Source organism: Alexandromys fortis, unplaced genomic scaffold (assembly GCF_014885135.2).
Source record: "Alexandromys fortis isolate MF-2015 unplaced genomic scaffold, M_Fortis_MF-2015_v1.1 scaffold_36, whole genome shotgun sequence".
In the NCBI taxonomy this organism is placed as follows: domain Eukaryota; kingdom Metazoa; phylum Chordata; class Mammalia; order Rodentia; family Cricetidae; genus Alexandromys; species Alexandromys fortis.
In genome coordinates, this window is record NW_026067915.1 from 9023519 (window position 1) to 9043330 (window position 19812).

The 19812-nt window shown below is 49.4% G+C and overlaps 1 protein-coding gene across 3 annotated transcripts in view; it reads right to left on the bottom strand.

Annotated features, from left to right (window-relative positions):
- Nucleotides 1-5446, bottom strand: part of Bsn (bassoon presynaptic cytomatrix protein) — an 86024-nt gene extending 80578 nt beyond the window's left edge. For all 3 annotated transcript variants that reach the window (XR_007591223.1, XR_007591222.1, XM_050139601.1), the window contains exon 1: nucleotides 5160-5446. Coding sequence is in view for 1 of the 3 variants with exons in the window: in XM_050139601.1 (XP_049995558.1) it covers nucleotides 5160-5374 (215 nt within the window). In the remaining 2 variants the exon portion in view is untranslated. The remainder of the gene's footprint in view (nucleotides 1-5159) is intronic.
- Between the last annotated feature and the right edge of the window lie 14366 nt (nucleotides 5447-19812).

The following is a 19812-nucleotide window of genomic DNA, read 5'->3' on the forward strand; positions in this document are numbered from 1 at the left end:
AGGGGGAGGAGGAGGAGGAGGGGGAGGAGGAAGAAGAAGAAGAAGAAGAAGAAGAAGAAGAAGAAGAAGAAGAAGAAGAAGAAGAAGAAGAAGAAGAAGAAGAAGAAGAAGAAGAAGAAGAGATTCCGAGTGGTGGTACACACCTTTAATCCCAGCACTTGGGAGGTAGAGGCAGGTCTCTCTGAGTTTGAGGCCAGCTACACAGAGAAACCAAGTCTCAAAAAAACAAAAGAACAAGTTGTTGGGGCGCTAGAGAGGCAATTCAGCAGTTAACATTATGTTCTACTCTTGCAGAGGACTTGGGCTCAGCTCTCAGCACCCATCTTCAGTGGCTCAAACTATGTATATCCAGCTAAGGGAGAGTCAATATTTTTGGCTTCTTTGGTCACTTGTTCTCGGGTGCATACCCACACAGAGACACACAGAAATGCACATAATTAAAAATAAATCTTTTTTAAAAAGAACATGTTGTTGCCTAGCATTTAGGAGGCCCTGGGTTTGATCCCTAGCAAACCCTCCCTGGAAGGAAGGAAATATATATTTAGATATGAAGACTGCACTATGGTTACATTTGTACAAAGCTCTTGTTTCTTGGCAGCTTGGAAGTATACACTGGAATACTGATGATGGGATGTTGGAATGTCTGGAATTTGTTTCAGGAGGAAGGGCGAGGGGTAAATGAAACTTGCCTGGCTATGAGCTGGTAACAGCTACAGCTACGGCTGTAGCACAGAACTTCATTAGACTATTCCCTCTATTATTATATGCTTGAAACTTTCCATGGTATTCTTGTTTGTTTAAATAGCCTCTCTTCTAATTTCTCCACTAGAAAAAACATTTTTAAACCTACAGCCAGACATGGCCACTCACGCCTGGAGTCTCCATGCATGGAAAGGTGAGGCGAGCAGAGCATCCTAAACCAAGGCCACCCTGGGTCATGTAGTGAATTCCAGGCCAGCTTGGGCAAGAGAGTAAGACTCTGTCTCCAAAATCCAAACAAGACAGAAAACCCTACGGTGTCTTACCTGTCCCACCAGTGCTGGGAACAATATTATCAACATTGCCCCTTTTTCCCTGGCAAGAAACGTCAAAATGATTGCCCCTTGAGTAAAACTGGCAATGTCACTATTCTAAAGGAAGGTTATTTTAATACATACCCCCACTCCCAAAAACTCAACCGCTGGGGCCAGGTAGGCCTCTAAATGACAAATGACCATTGTTTCAAACCTGGCGATTGTGCCCTCTCTATCTGTATACACTAGTTCACTGTAGATTGGACTAGTTCGTGACTATTAGCGAACACAGTACACCTGGACAGTCAGACACCATGCCTGACGAATCCATTTTGAGCACTCACGCCCATCCAGCCAACAACCAGGTTCTCTGTGCCCAGCTATCTTTGGCTCAAGATTCTCCACGGCATATGAGCTAAAAGGGAATTATGGATTTTGTTGGGCATTTAGAGAGAGATGTCTCACCTGAATTTACCCAGTCTCTCTCCTAGTCTTGCATCTGGTCTCTTTCTCTGCTGTCTCTACCAAGAGGAAACATTCCTCTTTCCCTTTCTCACTCTCTCTCTGCCCTTCATGTTCCTACTTGACTACCCCTCTATACGCACTGCCTGTGTGGCACCTCCCAGACATGAGACTGTCCCTTTTCTCTGAGAGATCATCCGCGGTTCGGCTCTTCAAGAGATACCTGACTAACCAGACTAAGTGCTAGAGGGTAGGGAAGTACCATATTTTTTTTTCTCCCATGCCTTTCATGTTGCTGTTGATGGCTAAGATCCCTTCCCTAACCTATGGGAGATCAGTAAATGAGAAAACATTCACAAGTCCTTACAGCCGAGGAGGAGCCAGGCTGCCACTGGTCTATGCGAGCCCTTGGTGCAATTTTAAAGTAATCTCTTACATCTATTTATCTACTGTGTGTGAATATGTGTCTGAGTCTATGTGCACAGTTGGGGAGGGGTGTACACACCTATGTCCACATAGGAAGACCCCAAAGAGGGAAGCCGGCAGGTCTTAGAGATTCCTGCTGTCTCTGCCCGCACCCCTCAGCACCGGGGCTGTGGTTTGTGTGAGATTCCTGCTGTCTCTGCCCGCACCCCTCAGAACTGGGGCTGTGGGTTTGTGTGAGATGCCCATCTTGTACGTATGCTAGGATCCATACTCTGGTCCTCATGATAGCAAACTCTTAACCACTGCACCATCTCTCCATCCCTGCTTTGCGTAATCTTCATAAGTTTCATTTTTTTTTATGTGTATGGGTGTTTTGCTTGCATGTATGTCTGTACACCACGTGTGTCTGGTATCTGTGGAGGCCAGGAGAGAGTGTCAGATCCCCTGGAACTGGAATTATGGATGGTTGTGAGCCAACATGTGAGTGCTAGGGATGGAACTCAGGTCAACAGAAGAGCAGTCAGTGTTTGCTTTGGCAGCACATATACTAAAATTGGAACGCTATAGAAGGGCAGTCAGTGCTCTTTAACTGTTGAGCCATCACTCTAGTACCCAATAAACAGGCTTTTCCAGTACTGGGGCTTGAATCTAAGGCCTCATGGGTGCTGGGTAAGCCCTCTGCCACTGTGCTACCTCCCAGCCCCTTTGAGCATTTTTTCCCCCAAAGGTACTTTGTTAGGTACTTACGAGGGCTGGTCTTAATCTGGTGGTATGTCATGGATATGTGTACAGGTAAAATCCCGTCATCCTGTGCTCTTGCTGTACACTTATACATCTCTATAAATGAGTGAGCAAGTGAGTGAATGAATGAATGAATGAATGGTGCCCCTTCCTCTAATAGATAGCCCCTACCAGGCCACACAGTTCGGAAAGCAGTGTCTGAGACAGAGATCAGCTTTCTCCTAACCTGTCATGCTTTGGGAAAAGCAGAGCTGAAATGTAATGAACCCGAGACCAGGAACAGAAAACCCGTTCCTTATGGAGTGCTCCAGTGCTTGAAGTCCCATCACCCCCCAGGCTGAGACAGCGCTATGGGTGTGGCGGCACTGATGCTCTTCAGCCTTGAATGCTGAAGCCACCCCCTCCCAGAGTCCAAGTCAGCTCAGCATGAGGATGAGAAGACAAACTCAGCTTGAGGTGACAGGAGGTGACATGGCAAAAGGAAAGATCCAGGATTCCACTCCCTAGGAGCCTCAGTTCCCCTATGGGGTTAGAAATTTAATCACACCTTCTTTTGACCCCCTCCCAATACTATAAGGTTTCTGACCACTACAAATACACATGTAATGCTCTTCGCTGGGTGCCTAGAGGCGCATGCACGGGCTTTGTCTCCTCTGATGGGCCAATCTGTTCTCATCAGCATCTCAGACGAAACATGCTAAATTCGGTATCGGGTACCTGAGATGCACTGGTGAGAAGCAGAAGCCATTCCGAGCCTGAAGGAGAGACAGACAATGCAGTTGCCTGCTTAGCTGAGATGCCGTGCTAAACTGAGCAGCAGCAGGAAGAGCTGCCCCTAAGGGTCCTCAGTCTTGAGCGTTGGTGACAAGCCACAGGCTCACCTCACGAGCCTGAAAGCCGAAAGACCTGTGTGTGAGCCCTGTGCCCAGTTGGCAAGATGTGTTGTAATTGCCAAATCCAGCGAGCCCATGGTTTCTGCACATGTGGCAGTGGACGGGTCTGCCCGGTAGCGGGAGTTATAGGTAGAACAGAAACGAACCACTGAGGAGTATGGGCAAGACACAGCAGCCTCCTTCCTGTCCCTCTAAGCTGCCAGGTCCTTCCAGAATTCCATGTACTTGTCTCTGCAACCTCTGATAAACAACTAGCAGAACAGCCAGTTTGGCTAAGGGAAGAAAGACGGTAAATTCCCCACCTAGAGCTCTCAGCAACAAGGGGTTTTTCCACTCTCTGTAGCTTTCCTTGGAGGGAGAGGACTGAAGCGTGGTGAGCTTCTGTCTCAGGCTAAAGCCCAAACAGCAGCGCAACACGCAGCAAGATGGACAGTGTTTGCAGCGCTAAGAGCCGTGTGCTACTCAGCTGCATTAGTGTAATAACAAATGTAAAATGGGCAAATTCCGCCTCTAAAAGGTGTGTTCATAGGCTGGCTTGTTTGAGTCAGGTTTCGGGCTGCTAACAGCTTCATCACTGTGAGTCGTCTAAGGAATGACTTCTGAGGGGAAAAAAAAAAAACAGGAGGGACATGGCTGGGCATCTGAAAAAGCAAAAAAAAAACTCTACTTGGAGATTTTGTGTTCTGGGGAAGGCAAAGCAACATATATTGGCAGCTTCGTATGGAGATGGAAGCACCGCCCCTAAGGAGTGTGCTACTCCTCAGGCCCAACTGGTGTGAAAATGATGCCCTTCCATTTCACCCTGGCATCTCCTGTCACAGGTTAGCACTCACAGCTTCTGCAGCCAATGCAACTTGTTTTTTTTTGCAGAATCTGGGTTGGCAAACATCTAAAACAAGCGGGTCTTGAAATATCTGACCAGATCTGTTCCGTTTAAACAACTCTGTGGGTTCCAGCTTTCCCGCTGCTAAGCCACGGGTTCGTATCTGGTGCCAGGCAACTCAGTAGCATTTTTGCTTCACCTGAAAGCGTTTGCAAACCCTTGATGAAAGCACTGACAGAGGGTATTACTGAGCCTGATAGTATCCAGTGGACAAGTTTCCTTCCCCCAACGACAGTGACAGCCACGAAATGTTTAAGGAAAGCTAAGAACCAAGTTCATGGTTCAACTATTCCCATCTCTTCCTATTCCTAGCAGTGACACTTATCTTCCCTGACAGCCACTCCCATTGTGCTCTTCCCTCGACCTAACACAATGGACATATGCAGACACTGGCAGACAGGGAGAATGTCTTCCATCCCATTGCTCCCCTATGCAGAGGGACCAGGCTAAGGTTACATAAGCCCCTCCTGAGCTGTTGGGCCCCTGCGCTAGGGGGAAGAAAATCGGGGGACTGTGACGAAGTCACAGTCTGCAGGCCCTGACTAACCCTGTACTCAACATCCTGTCCTGTCAAGGCGGGGCAGCTGGAAACCTAGGGTTGCCCCCCGCGACCACCCAGCTCACGCCAATCTAGCAGGCCGACCCGAACTGGCTGTCCACTAGATCGTGGGATTCCAGGCCCCGGCCCCAGACTCGGACCACAGTTCCCTGCCCCCCAGTTACCCAGACCCTCTCTCTTACCTGCCCGGGCCAGGGCCGGGGCCGGGGCCAGGGACCGGACCGAGACCAGGGGTCAGGGGTCCAGCCGCTCGCGCGACTCCAGCTGCGGGGAGCTGTCCGCCGCCTGCTAGTGCTGAAGGCGGCTGCCCTGCTCCGGGGCCCGGACCCAGACCAGAGCCTCCGGGCGGCAGCGGCCCTTCACCCGCGCCGCCCTCCAGGCTGGCCTCATTGCCCATGGTGGGCAAGCAGGCGGGCGGGGTCGGGGTCGCACTGCGCCCGGGCCAGAGGCTCCCGGGCGGCGCTCACACTCTCCGCTCCACCGCTGCTGCCGCCATCTCCCAGCTCGGCTCGCACCGCCGCCTGATGCTGCGCATGCGCGTGGAGCGCGCGCGCCCCTGCCCTGCACACGCCTCCCCCCCCCCTTGGGCGCGCTCACGCCAGCCCGCGAAGACTCGTGTCCACGCACCAGCCGCGGGGTCGCCGGGAAAACGGCCTCGAACCCGCGCATGCGCCCTTCGCGGCCAACGCGGCCGGCGTGTACTGAATGAAACCGGGCTAGAGTAGGCGGTCGGATTCTACTGGACCTCTTTGGAGGTTCACCAGACTTTAGAACCTACCTAAGAGCCAGGAGTGATGGCTGCTCATGTAATGCCAATCCTTGGAAGGTAGAGGCAGGAAAATCAAGGTCATCCTCAGCGACGTAGTGTGCATTTGAGGCCAGCCTACACCAAACCATTTTAAAAGCCGGCCAGAGGGTTCAAGTGGGTAAAGATGCTTTCCGCAAGTCTCATGTTGTGAGTTAGGGACCCACGCGTTGAAAGGAGAGAACCAACTTCCAAACGCTGTCCTCCGATCTCCACACCCACCCGTACCCCCACCCATACACAGATACAAATAAAAATGTCTTTTTTAAAAAGAGGGTCTAGAGAGATGACTCAGCAGGTAAGAGCGTATACAGCCCCTGCAGAGGACATACAGAGTTCCCAGCACCCATATTAGTGGGCTTACAACTGTGAGTAATTTTATTTCCAGAGAGATCCTATGCCTCTAGCCTTAACAAACAAGCACTTATATGCACAGACCCACACACATATACATAATTAAAAATAATAGCCATGCATAGTGGCACACCTTTAATCAGTTCCCAGGAAGCAGAGGCAGGCAGATCTCTGTGAGTTCAGAGCCAGCCTGGTCTACTTAGAATGTTCCAAGACAGCCAAGGCCACATACATAAAGAAATCCTGTCTCAAAATAATAATGTTTTTAGCCGGGCAGTGGTGGTGCATCCCTTTAATCCCAGCACTCGGGAGGCAGAGGCAGGTGGATGTTTGTGAGTTCAAGGCCAGCCTGGTCTGCAAAGAGAGTTCCAGGACAGCCAGGACTGATACAGAGAGAAACCCTATCTCAAAAACAAACAAAAAAAGTTGTAACCTGACGTGGAATAATCCAGGTGAACATCAGTGGACAGACAAGTGCTGTCTGTTCAGGAGAGGAGGTATGGCCGTCAAGAATCCCAGCTGTTTTTTCCCCAGCTCTGTGATAGAACAGGGAAGAAGGGCCCTTCCACTTCCTGGTGTTCTCTACTATTCTTCTGGCCAAACTCCCAAGCCTATCTGGAGCTGAGGGAGGAGAGCTCTCACTGTGGAGGGCCTTGCTGTGCTTCCTCCCGTACTCAAGAGTATTTGATATTGTTTCATGTCTGGTGACTACATGTGAACAATTAGGTACCATATGGGTCAGCATCTTAGACTGGCCACACCCCAGGTAGGACCTGGGACTCATTCAGCCTCCATTTCCTAGTGTGCAAAGTTAGGATATTAACAGGCCCTCTAATAAAGAAGGTTGTGAGCTGGGTATTGGTGGCGCATGTCTTTAATTCCAGCACTTGGGAGGCAGAGGCTGGTGGATTTCTGTGAGTTCAAGGCCAGCCTGGTCCACAAGAGGACAGCTAGGACTGTTACACAGAGAAACCCTGTCTCAAAAAAAAAAAAAAAAAAAAAAAAAAAAAAAAAAAAAAAAAAAAAAAAAAAAAAAAAAAAAAAAAAAAAAAAAAAAAAAAAAAAAAAAAAAAGAGAGAGAGAGAGCCCAGCACATAAAAGATAACGCTGGATGTTGCACGAATTCTAATTGGTTTTAATAATAAAAACCCAGAGCCAGTTATCAGGAGTGAAAACTGAAAGACCAGAGAAACAGGGCAGCAGCCACTAGAGTTCTTACCTCTCCAAATGCTCAGACCGAATAGGCAAGATCCTGCCTCTACGAAACCTCAGACTGAATTCTCTGAGCTCCTGTTTCCTCCCACCTTACAACCCGCTCTCTGCCCAGCCATAACCCTCCTATCTCCACCTGCCTCGTGTTGGGATCCGAGGTGTGAGCTCTGTTTTCTTTTAGATTGATTCAATCTTTTGTAGCCCAGAGTGGCCTTGAACTCACAGAAATCTGTCTGCCTCTGTCTCCCGAGTGCTGGGATTAAAGGTGTGGGCCACCATTGCCTGGCCTCTATGGCTAACTAGTGTGGCTAGCTCTGCACTCTGATCTTCAGGCAGGTTTTATTTGTTAGATCATAAACAAAATATCACCACAGCTGCCACTTGCTGTCTCTCCTGTGGTGTCTTGGATTTGGGGGATTGGTGACACACGAGCTCTATGAGCAGGTCTGCGGCCTGACTTTGTCCCTTACCACATTAGTTTAGCTTTACAAACACCAGCTAGTGAGATGCTGCAAGAACTTTTATACAGGGAGACATAAACATCTACTCTCCCCAGATAGCACACCAAAAACAGACAAAAGTAATGATTCCACCAAGGTCCAACTTGGCACGCCAATGAATTCATTGGACTCATCTACAGAGCAATCTGACCCCAAAGAAGCCAAATCCTGAAAAGTTTCACATCCAACACAGATGACAGATTCTCCAAAGATAGGCAGTTGGAGGCCCCTGCCCTCACCTCCAGATAACCTTCCACCTTTATACACTCCTGCATCTCCCAAGACCACAAGCCACAGGCAATAGAGCAAAGTTAGGGTGGGCAGGGAGGTGCCAAAGGTATGGGATCTGAGGAAAGGGCCCCAAGCCTTCCTATTGTGGAGGAATGCCTACAGGCTCAGTCCGGAGGGTCTCTGTGGCCGGAAACACCTGCTCCTGGTGACAACACTAAGTTAAGTCTATGGTGCTCAGCACTCTGGAACACATGGCCTGGGCCAGGTGGGAGGGGAAAGCATGTTTGTTTTCTTGTTTCTGTAGAAATTACAGAAGTATGACTTTCCACAGATTCAAGTCAACACACCCCTAGCTCCTGCGGGAGTAATCAGCCCTACCCAGCCAGTAGGTCTGGGGAGTTAGTCTCCTCGGGGGCATTCCTGCCTCTAAGTAGACCTCCAGGGTCTTTGCTACCTTGGTGACAAGGCATGCTCAGTGGACCCAGGAGGACTTGATATGTTCGTGGTGCCCTTCCTCTCCCAAACAGTTCCACTTCCTATGAGAAGCATTCCTTGGCACACACTTTCCTGCCCACTTCCTCCTGTCATTCATCCAAGGACACCGACTGACCTAGTCCCTGGTGGTCTAGGACTCTTACCCAGTCTCTCCTTTTTCTTCCCTGCCACACGAGTTATCTCCTTCTACTTCGTCTAATTTTGACTGTTGCCTGAGCCGCCCTTCAGCAGGTCCTTAGGGACTGGTCCCTGGGCTTGGTTCTCCATGCTGTTCTGAGCATCTCTCTCCTCTGCCCTTTCTAACCTGGGTTTAGAAGCTGCTCAGGAAGATCTCTGACCTCCACTCCCAAATGACTGTGCAGAGGCTGCGGACCCGATAAGACCCAGGAAGAATACAGAGACTGCACTCAGTGTCTCCCCACAGAGGACTATTGGTAAGCTGTCTTCTTCACGCAGGAGAATTCACGAAATTTGACTAGAGAACAACTGTATCTGGTATCATGTCCCTGTAGGTCCGGCTGCTGCCCCTCCAGGGACAGCGAGGACTTGAAGACTCTATGGTTTCCCAGGCTCCAAGCCCCACTAGGGAATGTACCCTCTTCCTACTCTGGTGTGCTTACAACACACGATGGACATTTTGGAGGAAATGCAGATGGCAGGAGAATCTACCTACAAAAGAGAATGGATGTGTTTGCTTCTTCAGCCTGAGACACTTGCAACAGCAAGAGTGGTGGTGAACGCCTGTAATCCTGAATCTTCCAAGGTGGAGGTGGAGCAGTGGGAAGGAAAAATTAAAACCTGCCTTGTCTCAAAGGAGTGGGGGCTGAAGAGATGGTTCAGCAGTCAAGAGCACTGACTGTTCTTCCAGGGCAGTGTTTCTCAACCCATGGGCTGCGATACCCCCTCCCCACACACACACTTTGGCAAACTTCTATCTCTAAAAATATTTACATTAAAATTCATAACAACAGCAAAATTACAGTTACAAAGTGGCAACAAAATAATTTTATGTTCGGGGGTCACCACAACATGAGGTACTGTGTTAAAGAGTTGCAGCATTAGAAAGGTTGAGAACCACTGCTCCAGAGTGACCCAAGTTCGATTCCCAGCACCCACATGATACTTCAGAATTACCTGTACTTTCTTTCCAGGGGATCTGACACCATCTTCTGGCCTCCACAGGCATCCGGCACACACGGTCAGGAGCAGAGACTGGAGGTGCAACCAGCAAACACCCGGACACATTTTTTTTATTTTATTTTAAAATATTTATTTATTTATTATGTATACAATAGTCTGTCTGTATGCCTGAAGGCCAGAAGAGGGCGCCAAACCTCTTTACAGATGGTTGTGAGCCACCATGTGGTTGCTGGGAATTGAACTCAGGACCTTTGGAAGAGCAGGCAATGCTCTTAACCACTGAGCCATCTCTCCAGCCCCACCCGGACACATTTTTAAAAAAAGTCGCACACCTTTAATCCCAGCACTTGGGAGGCAGAGGCAGGCAGATCTCTGTGAGTTTGAAGTCAGCCTGGTCTACAGAGCTAGTTCTAGAACAGCCAGTGTTACACAGAGAAATCCTGTCTTAAAAAACAAACAAACAAGTCTATAGGGTAAAAAAGAAACTTTTCAGGCAAGACAAGGAGACAGGATTGAGGGGGAGGCTCAGTTAGTAAAATGCATGCCATACCAGCATAAGAACCTATTTGGATCCCCAGTATGTAAAAACCTGGACATGTGGCGCACCTGTTCTCCCATGAGTAAGGATTCATGGAACCCTATGGCCGACCAGCTAAGCTATTCCAGGTCCATGAGAGATCGTGTCTCAAATAAACAAGGCAGAGAACAACCTGCTGTCAACCTGCACAGGCACACATAAATCAGAGCGTGTGTATCTCCCACTGCCACACCCAAACAAAGAGGAAAGAGAGCGGGCAACAGACGGGAGGTGGATGAGCATAAACAAGGATGTGTTGGCTGTGAGACGTCAGGGGTTGAGATGCTCGCTACAGAAGCATGAGGACCTCAATTCAGATCCCGCTAGCCCACAGCAATGCCAGGTGGGAGCAACAGCCTGCCTGGAAGCTGGAGACGGGATTCCTAGAGCAAGCTGGCTAGCAAAACTATCCATATCATCAAGCTCTGGGTTTGACTGATAGAGCCTGCCTCTACAGATGGGATGGAAGAATGATTCTTAACATCAGCCTCAGGACTCCACACAAGCACACACTGCATGACGTGCATGAGCGTGCACACACACACACACACACACACACACACACACACACACACACAATGGTAAAAGAGGGCCTGGAGAGATGTTTCAGCAGTTAAAAGCATGTACTGCTCTTCCAGAGAACATGTGTGGTTCCCTCACCCTTGTCAGATCCAAGGAATTCAATGTCTTTTCAGACACCTGCACCCCTGTACACATAGCCCAACACATAACCATACAGATAACAAAAAATTATAAAAACAAAAATTTTAATTAAAAAAGGTGGCCCATCCAGGTGGTAGTGGCACATGCCTTTAATCCCAGCACTCAGGAGGCAGAGGCAGGTGGATCTCTGTGAGTTTGAGGCCAGCCTGGTCTACAAAAGCTAGTTCTAGGACAGGCCCCAAAGCTACAGAGACACCCTGTCTCGAGAATCCAAAAATAATAAATAAATAAATAAATAATAAAATAAAAAAGGTGGCCCACACCTTTGATCCCAATACTGAGGAGGTAGAGGCAGATGGATATTTTTGAGTTTCAGGACCATTAGGACAAACCACAGAGACCCTGCCATGTCATGCTCAGACTTAACACAGAAGGGAGGGGTTTGATCCTGCCCCAAATTTATGTGACTCCCCATGGGAACCCTTACTTGTTAGGAGGAGTGGATGGGGGATGTGATGGGGTGGGAGGAGGTGGAGGAGGGAGAACCTGGGTTGGAATGTAAAGTGAATTTAAAAAAATAAATATTACAAAATTAAAAAAGAGAAGTCCTGGGAAATATGGCACCCTCTTCTGGCCTCCTCAAGTACTGCATGAATGTGATGCACTGACATATCTGCAGGCACTCTTTGAGCATGGCATCCCATCACAGGAAACGGGCTCCAAGAAGTTAGCTCATGCAGACTTTGTTGACTCCCCATGGGAGCCCTTACCCATAGTGAGGAGTGGATGGGCAGAAGGAGGGGTGAGGAGAACTGTGACTAGAATTTTTTAAATGGGGGGATTAAGAGATTGCTCAGCGGTAAGAGCATTAACTACTTTTCCAGAGGACCCGGATTCAGTTCCCAGCACCTACATGGCAGCTTGCAACTGTCTGTAACTCCAGTTCCAGGGGACCCATTTGCCAGTTTTAACCGATGGCAAAACACTAATGCATATAACATTTTAAAAGTTAAAAGAAAAAATTTTAAATGGAAAAAGAAAAAATATATATACAAAATTGAAGAGAATTTTGGATATTGGGGTGCCATGACACTTTGGACTGTCTCAGAGTCTCAGAGACTGGGAAAGCTCCCACTTGCCTATAAGACTTCCTAAACCCCTTTCTGTGGTAACCTTGCTAAGGTTTGTCACATCTCCCAGTGACAAGCAACTCCCCACCCTGATGCCTCCACTGGGTGAGAGAAACAGAAACCAAACTGAGAAGGGAAGGGGGAAGTCTGGAGGGGGAGCTGGCCTTCCTGGCTTAAGTTTGTTGGCACCACCCATAGACAAAGGGAGGCAGGTAGCTCCCCAAGTAAGCAGGACGCTACAAAGAGACCTGGGCCTTGCCCTGCCCAGGTGCACCGCCATCCTCCCCAGACCACTCCCCACTGCGCCCCTAAACAAGCTCATTTGCATACTGCAGTTTTCAGTAGGCCGTGGTTCCTGGAAGAACAGGAAAAAGAAGAAAGCTAGAAAGTATAGAATTCACTCCATGTTTTGCCCATGTATATCCTTTCCTGTTGCAGTGTGTGAATCTTTTTGCTGTTGTTGTTGTTTGTTTTTGTTTTTCAAGACAGGGGTTCTCTATGTAATTTTGGAGCCAGCTCTGTAGACCAGTGATGGAGGAAGGTCATTGGCTAATAAAGAAACTGACTTTGCCCATTTTATTGGTTAGAACATAGGTGGGTGGAGTAAACAGAAGAGAATGCTGGGAGGAAGAGGAAGTGAGGTCAGAAGTAATGCAGCTCCTCTCAGAGCCAGACGCCTCAGACAGAGAGGCATGCTCCGCTCTCCCGGGCAGATGCACGCAATGAAGCTCCTCCAACCCAGGATGGTCGTAGGCTAGAATCTTCCTGGTAAGCGCACCTTGGGGTGCTTACACAGATGATTAGAAATGGGCTAAATTAATATGTGAGAATTAGCCTAGAAGAGGCTAGATAGAAATGGGTCGAGCAGTGTTTAAATTAATACAGTTTGTGTGTTGTTATTTTGGGCATAAGCTAGCAGGCAGCTGGGGTGCTGGGGACACGGCCCCGCAGCTCCTATTTCAACAGACCAGGCTGGCCTCGAACTCACAGAGATCCATCCACCTGCCTCTGCCTCCCAAGTGCTGGGATTAAAGGTGTGTGCCACCACCACCGGGCTTGCAGTGTGCAAATCTTACTTGTACTATGAAGAGGCAGTTGAAAAAGTCATCAAAAAGTGTTTGCCACCAGCACAACCCCAGCGTCCAGCACACGGTTCCCAAGAAGGCTAATGAAGCCCCAGTGCTGCTAGAGCTGTATACTTTCGAAGGCTTGTTATGACAAGAAAAAATAATGAAGCTGTGGTTTCTAGAAGCTGTAAGCATCCAAGTCAAAACACGCTGCTCTCCTGGCCCCTCTGCACCCCGCCCCCAGGCGGGCCTCCAGGCTGGCTCTGCCTATCTTATTAATCTGCCACCTTCCTCCAGCGCCTACCCCACTCCTCAATGCCAGGCCCCAGAGGCCCATGGGACCAGTCTTTGAGGAGTTGTGTTGAAAGACAGACATAGAAATCTTTACTATTAAACTACAGAAAATGCCTGGCCTGAGTCTCTGTTTTGAGTTTTCTCCCCAGAACCCCTATCTCTATGTAGGGTTCATCTCCTACCTTCATTCCAAGTTATGTCCTCATGCCATCTCCTGAGACAAGAGAAGTTGAGACGTGGCTCATTTCAGGAGAAGAGACAGCATGCTTGGTGGCCTCTCTTTCACATACTTCTGTGTGTCTTCAGGGAAGTCTTTCAGGAGGTCTCTGCCCCCCTCGCCTCCCTTCCACTTTCCTACTTCAAACCCAAGAACATTACTGGGAATTACTTTTCACCACAGGGGCCATGGCTCTAGTATAAAGTCCTCTTCCTAAGTTCCACCGGAGTCTAATCAGAATGGTCGGAATGCCCTGTCATCTTTACTGAGGCAAACTCCCAGGAACTGCCAAAAGAACTCCTGTCTTCCAAGACAGATAGACAGAATACAGCAAGGATTAAAGTCGCTGACAGCAAAACCAAACCCCGGGAGCAAGAAGACAGATTGTAAGACCTTCATGGCAAGGATGCCCTAGGTCTCTGCCAGGATGAATGATTTCAGTCAGTTAAATGTGACTGATACCTTCTGAGTTAGGTTCAAGACTGTTGAACCCCACTATATCTTCATTTCAGCTTGTGATTTCCAAGTCTGGCCTTCCCAGTCTGCTGATCAAACCAGGCCCCAAGCCCAGAGCACTTGGTTCCTGGCCCTCAGTGCTGACCACTGTCCCTACCTACAGTAGTGATATAACCATGGCATCACCAGACCAGACAGTGACGGCGGGCGCCACACTGGGACAGCAGGGTTGGCTGAGGATACACTTCCCTGGGTGGAGGAGATACCTGGGCTGGAGAGGAGCAGGTATCATTCGGGCAACATCTGGGCAACCACTGCTATTTCTGTGGTGGTAACCCCTCCAGCCGGGAGGCCTGCTTGTGAGCATCAGCTTTCTGGGAAGGCAGTCTTTCTGACAAAGAGCTGACAGGGCAGACAGAATTCCACGCAAAGCTGGGCAAAGGACAGACTCCATCTGCTATGAAGAGAAAGGCCAAGTGTGCCACTGCACTGCCTTCCCCGTTCGTGTTAACACTAATTCCACAGGCTCACCCCTTCCCACTGCCAGCTCTGCTCAAGCATCTTCTTGGGACCCCTCAGGTGTGTGCATTGCTCTCCTAGGCAGCCCTGAGCCAGGGTCTCTCTGAGGAGGCTGGAGTTCCAGGAGTGTGCTGCCTTAGGGTGCATAGTAGGGGTGAGGGGAACAATGGTTACAGCGTCAGAGCCCAGGGAATCAGTCAGCGCTTCCTCAAACTCCCATTTGCACTGTAATTCTTTTCATCTCAATTTTGTTCTCTTTTGGACATAGGGTCTCAATATGTAGCCCTGGCTGGCCTCGAAGTCACAGAGCTCCACCTGTCTCTGCCTCCTGAGTGCTGGGATTAAAGATGTGCACCACTTACGCAGCAGGGTAACCTGGAACTTTCCCTGTGGTCACCTCTGCAGGGCTGGGAACATAGGCGTTCAGCACATCTGGTCTATGTGGTGCCGGGGTGGAGCCCAGGACAAACACTGTACCCACTGAGCTGCAACCCCAGCCCTCACTCTGCCCACTGCATTGGACATGGAAAACAGTGTCCTCCTCTCGTCCCCAACACCTCCCCCACCCCACACACTACAGGATAAGTCTCCGCCCCTCTTTCCAGCAGAGGATAGCATCCATTTCCGAATCCCCTATGGCCAGTTCCCTGCCCACCTCAACCTGGGTTCCCTGAGGGTGAGTTCATCCACACAAGCCAGAGACAGGTCTAGAGATAAATCATTCTCATCTCTTAGAGGTCCACCCACCTCCTGGTGTCACTGATTGGACCAGCTCCTTGCCCCACGTTTCTCCTTTTTAACAAGAAAGGTTTTTAAAGGCAGAGATTCTCAGCCTGTGGGTGGGCTGCAACCCTTGCATATCATATATTTACACCACAATTCACAACAGTAGCAAAATTAGTTATGAAGTGACAACGAAAACAATTTTATGGCTGGGGTCACCACAACATGAGGGAGTGTATTCAAGGGCCGAAGCTTTAGGAAGAACTGCTGTTCTAATGGAAGTAGGGGTGACCCTGGAGCACTAGGTAAGTCACTGCAAAGGAAGGCTGGCCTGGCCAGAACTTGTCCCCATTTCGGCCGGCTCCAAACATAGGCTTTACCCTGTATATCCTGAGACTAAACTACCCTTCTTCTGTGGACAGAAGACAACAGCCTTCCTTGCCAACTAGAGATCACAGAGCTGTACAATTTTTTGATTTGTTTTTGTTTTCGAGACAGGGTTTCTCTGTGTAGCCCTGGTTGTTCTGGACTCACTCTGTAGACCAGGCTGGCCTCGAACTCGAAGATCCACCTGCCTCTGCCTCTTAAATGCTGGGATTAAAGGTGTGCACCATCACCACTGGCTAGCAGCTGCATTCTCTGGGGTTTCAGCGCACCCAGGCTCCAGAACCCACTTAGAGAATGAGTCACCAGTTGTCCCATCCCCGTTTGTTTCTCATGTGGTGTCCTTTTCCCAGGAATACAGACTAAGAGAACCCCAATAGCACAACCAGATGTGCCTAGTCGCTGGCCCAGACTCTCCCAGATTCCATAGTACCCTGTCAGGCTCGGATGCTCTCAGATTCAAGAAAGGAGAGACGAAGAATCCAACGAACCCATGTCGTGGAAGTTAGACTCCATGGGGACACGAGGTCTAAAAGAGAGGGCTAGGAGAGATGAGCAGGCAAAAGATGGACTCTTCCCCCCCCCCCATTTATTTGTTAGTTTGCATCTGAGAACTTGCAGGAGTCGGTTCTCTTTCCAACACAAGGATCATGGGATCAAATTCAGGCAAGAACCTTTACGCACTAAGCCATCTCCCTAGAAAGGGTAGATACAGATTTCCAAGTCGCTAATACACCAGAATTCAAACTTTACGGGCCGGAACCCTAGAGCGGAAGCCAGCGGAAAGCCAGGGCCCAAACTTGCCACGCCCATTCCACTGCAGATTCTTCCCTTAGCAGGGAGGATGCTGCACGTGAATACCAGATGCACTTGCCTGTATCCTGCAGGGTAGTAAAGCCTGGGCACCACGCGCGGACTCGGCTCCGCCCTCCTCTGTGCTCCAGTCCTGCCCACATCCGGCGGTGGGGAAGAGCTCCCCTCCCAGCTGGTTTGAACAGTTCAGTTCTTCCCTCTCTAAATGGCATTTCCTCCCACAGCCCGACTTCCCTGTGCTTGCAGCATTCGTAACCCCAGCCACAGCCCCGCCCACTCCTGACCGCTCAGTCTTACCGCGCCACCTCCTGGAAGTCGGGCGACATTGCGCCTCTTTGGGGACTGGCGTGACCCACTCCGTGCTGGGCTCCCTTGGTAGGCTTGTGGAGCCACTACCAAAAGTTGAGACCTAATGCTAGCACTGAACCTGCCTAGAAGAGTGGGCTTTACAGAATCCTCTAGAGACGTGGTCTCAACTGAGATTTGAGTCACCTTCAGCAAACTGGGAGGCCCAGCACATGGGCACCCCTCTGCATCTTCTAGAGTCTTCATAAAGAAGTGAGAGGACCATTTCTCATTAGGGGACTTATTCAAACCCTTGTTCTTCTACAATACGAACGAAGAATGGTGTTAGGGTTACACTTGGGGCTGGAACCTGCGGTACACTAGTTCCGAAGGTTTGGCCAACTTCCCTGCCTTCTTTGGGCCTCAGCCACCATGCATCAGAGTGGTCTAGAAAGTGAAGCGAGTCATTTTTCTTTCTTCTTGCTTTGATTTTCAGAGACAAGTTTTCTCTGTGTAACAGTCCTGGCTGTTCTGGAACTCACTCTGTAAACCATGCTGGCCTCAAACTCAGAGATTTGCCTGTTTCTGCCTCCTGATTAAGCCTCTGCTGGGATTAAAGGTGTCTGCCACCACTGCTCGGCTTTCTGTTGTTTTTTTTGTTTATATTTTTAAACAATCTTTTATTATTTTATATACCAATCCTAATTCCCTCTCCCTCCCCTCCACCCACTCCACCCCCCATCCACTCTTCAGAGGGTGAGGCCTCCCACGGGGAGTCAACAAAGTCTGTCGCACCACTTGAGGCAGGACCAAGACCCTTCCCACCAGTGTCTAGGCTGAGCAAGGTGTCCCTCCATAGAGAACGGGCTCTAGAGAGCCAGTTCATGCACTAGGGTTTTTCTTATTTTCAAGATAGGATCTTACTAGGTAACTCCAGCTGGCCATCTGCCTTGGCCTCCAAAGTGCTGGGGTTAACTGTGTGCACCACTATACCTGACATCTTTTCCTTTTATGTTTAAAGACTTTTTACTTGTGTATGTATGTGTGTCTATGCTAAGTGTATGCTGTGTGTAAGTGCCTGTAAAGACCAGAAGAGGGCATCCAGGACATGGTGAGCCACCGTATGTGGGTGCTAGACATTGAATTTAAGTTCTCAGGATGAGTAAGTGCTCTTTACTGCGGAGCCATCCATCTCTCCTGCTCCCCATTTACCCCCATCTTTTGAGACAAGATCTTGCTATGTAGCCTTGGTTGGACCTCAGAGATCCATCTGCCTCTGACTCCTGAATGCTGGATTACAAGGTGTGTGCCACATCAGGTTTTCTGGTTTTGGTTGTGAGCAGAGCCTTTAATGCTCTCCAGCCCGGTTTCTTGTTTTCTTAGCACAAAGTATCATGTAGCCAAGGCTGTCCTTAAACTCCTGCTCCTAATGCCTCTTCACACATGCCAGGATTACAGGCATGTGCTGGGCTGATTTAAGCTTTTCAGAGAGCAATACTGAGAGACTGAAACTTAGCCCGAAAGACTGGCACTAGAGATGGGCCTTCTATCCTTGACAGGAAGCAGGGAAGAGCTTCTCCGAGCTCATTTGTTTGGAACATGAGAAGACCCCAGCTAGAAGTTACATCTTGGCAAGTAGTGTGGAACCTCCAGGTCAAGCTAGCCACAATCCCTAAATCCACAAGGTTCTCTAGCCAACAGCCTTAGTCACATGACTGGCCCAGGGATCGTGGCTCTCAAGGCAGTGTCTTTACCCAAGATTGCTAAGAGTTCAGATTCCTCTACTTTGATGTCTTTTTTTGCAGGACAACTCCATTCCCTAGTTCACTCCGCATCCTAGAGCCTCCTGGAGACAGCAACATCCTTACCTCATCACCACACTGGAAAGCCATACTGGATCCCCAGGAAATGGCCCTGAGCCAAATCAAGTAGAAAAGCAGGTTCCTATGAGTCCCCTTCTCTCTACCCCTATTCCCTTCTGCCACTTTTTGTCTGGCTCAGAAGACATAGGCGAGCTCACCTCCATCACGGAAAAAAAAAAATCCAGGAACTTGGCTGGGGAGTGTTGGGAAGCAGACAACTACAGGCTCAACAGCTAATCACAACTTCCTGCAAAGGAGGCAGGGACAAGCATCTATCTGCAGCCTGCAGCTCCTCTTCTTTCTGCTCGAGTTAAGACATTAAGCTGAGCTTTCTGAGGGTCAGCTTAACTGAGCAACTGTAGGGTAATTTCCTGAGTTCTTGCTGCCAGGCCTAGAAGACTGAGGGACGTCTTTGAAGACAAGACAGGGTATTTGGACAAAGCTTACAAAGTAGCTGGCTCATCCTCTAAGCACTGCCTGCCAATACTGGGTTACAGGTGTGCCCCGCCATGCCTGACTTGAGACAAGGCCTTTGTGCCCAGACTGGCTCTATCTGGGCACTTTCAACAGGCTATACATTTAGGTCCTAATTCTGACCATGGTTGAACCATCAGGGAAAGTGTGTGCAAATCTGATGGTGAGCTGGTAGAGATAAGCCAGGAGAGGCACCAGTTTTTCTGTAACCAATGGCCCTCTAGCAACAACCGCTGTATCTCCAATTCCCACATGCTAGCACTGTCCCAGGAAAACACACCCACCCTCTCCTGGGTCCTGAGTATGCTCAGTCTACACCAACAGCCTGTCTATATCTGGACATGCACTTAGGGTTAACTACCCTGGCTAATTACCAGCCAACCCCAGGCCTACAGGTAGCTTGGGGTAGAAGCTGGAGTAGAGCTTGTCAGCATACCTCCAACCCAATCTTCAGGGTCAGCCTGAAGAAGATCAGCCCAGAGCTGCCCCTTCTGAGGCAGGAACCCTCCCCTCCCCATCTTCCTCCTCTCCACCCAGTCTCACCCTACCCTTGGAAATGAAGAAACAAGATCAAGATGAGCCTTAACTGGCTCAAAGGCAGGAGGTGTGCTAATAGGAGCTCACACAGTAGCAA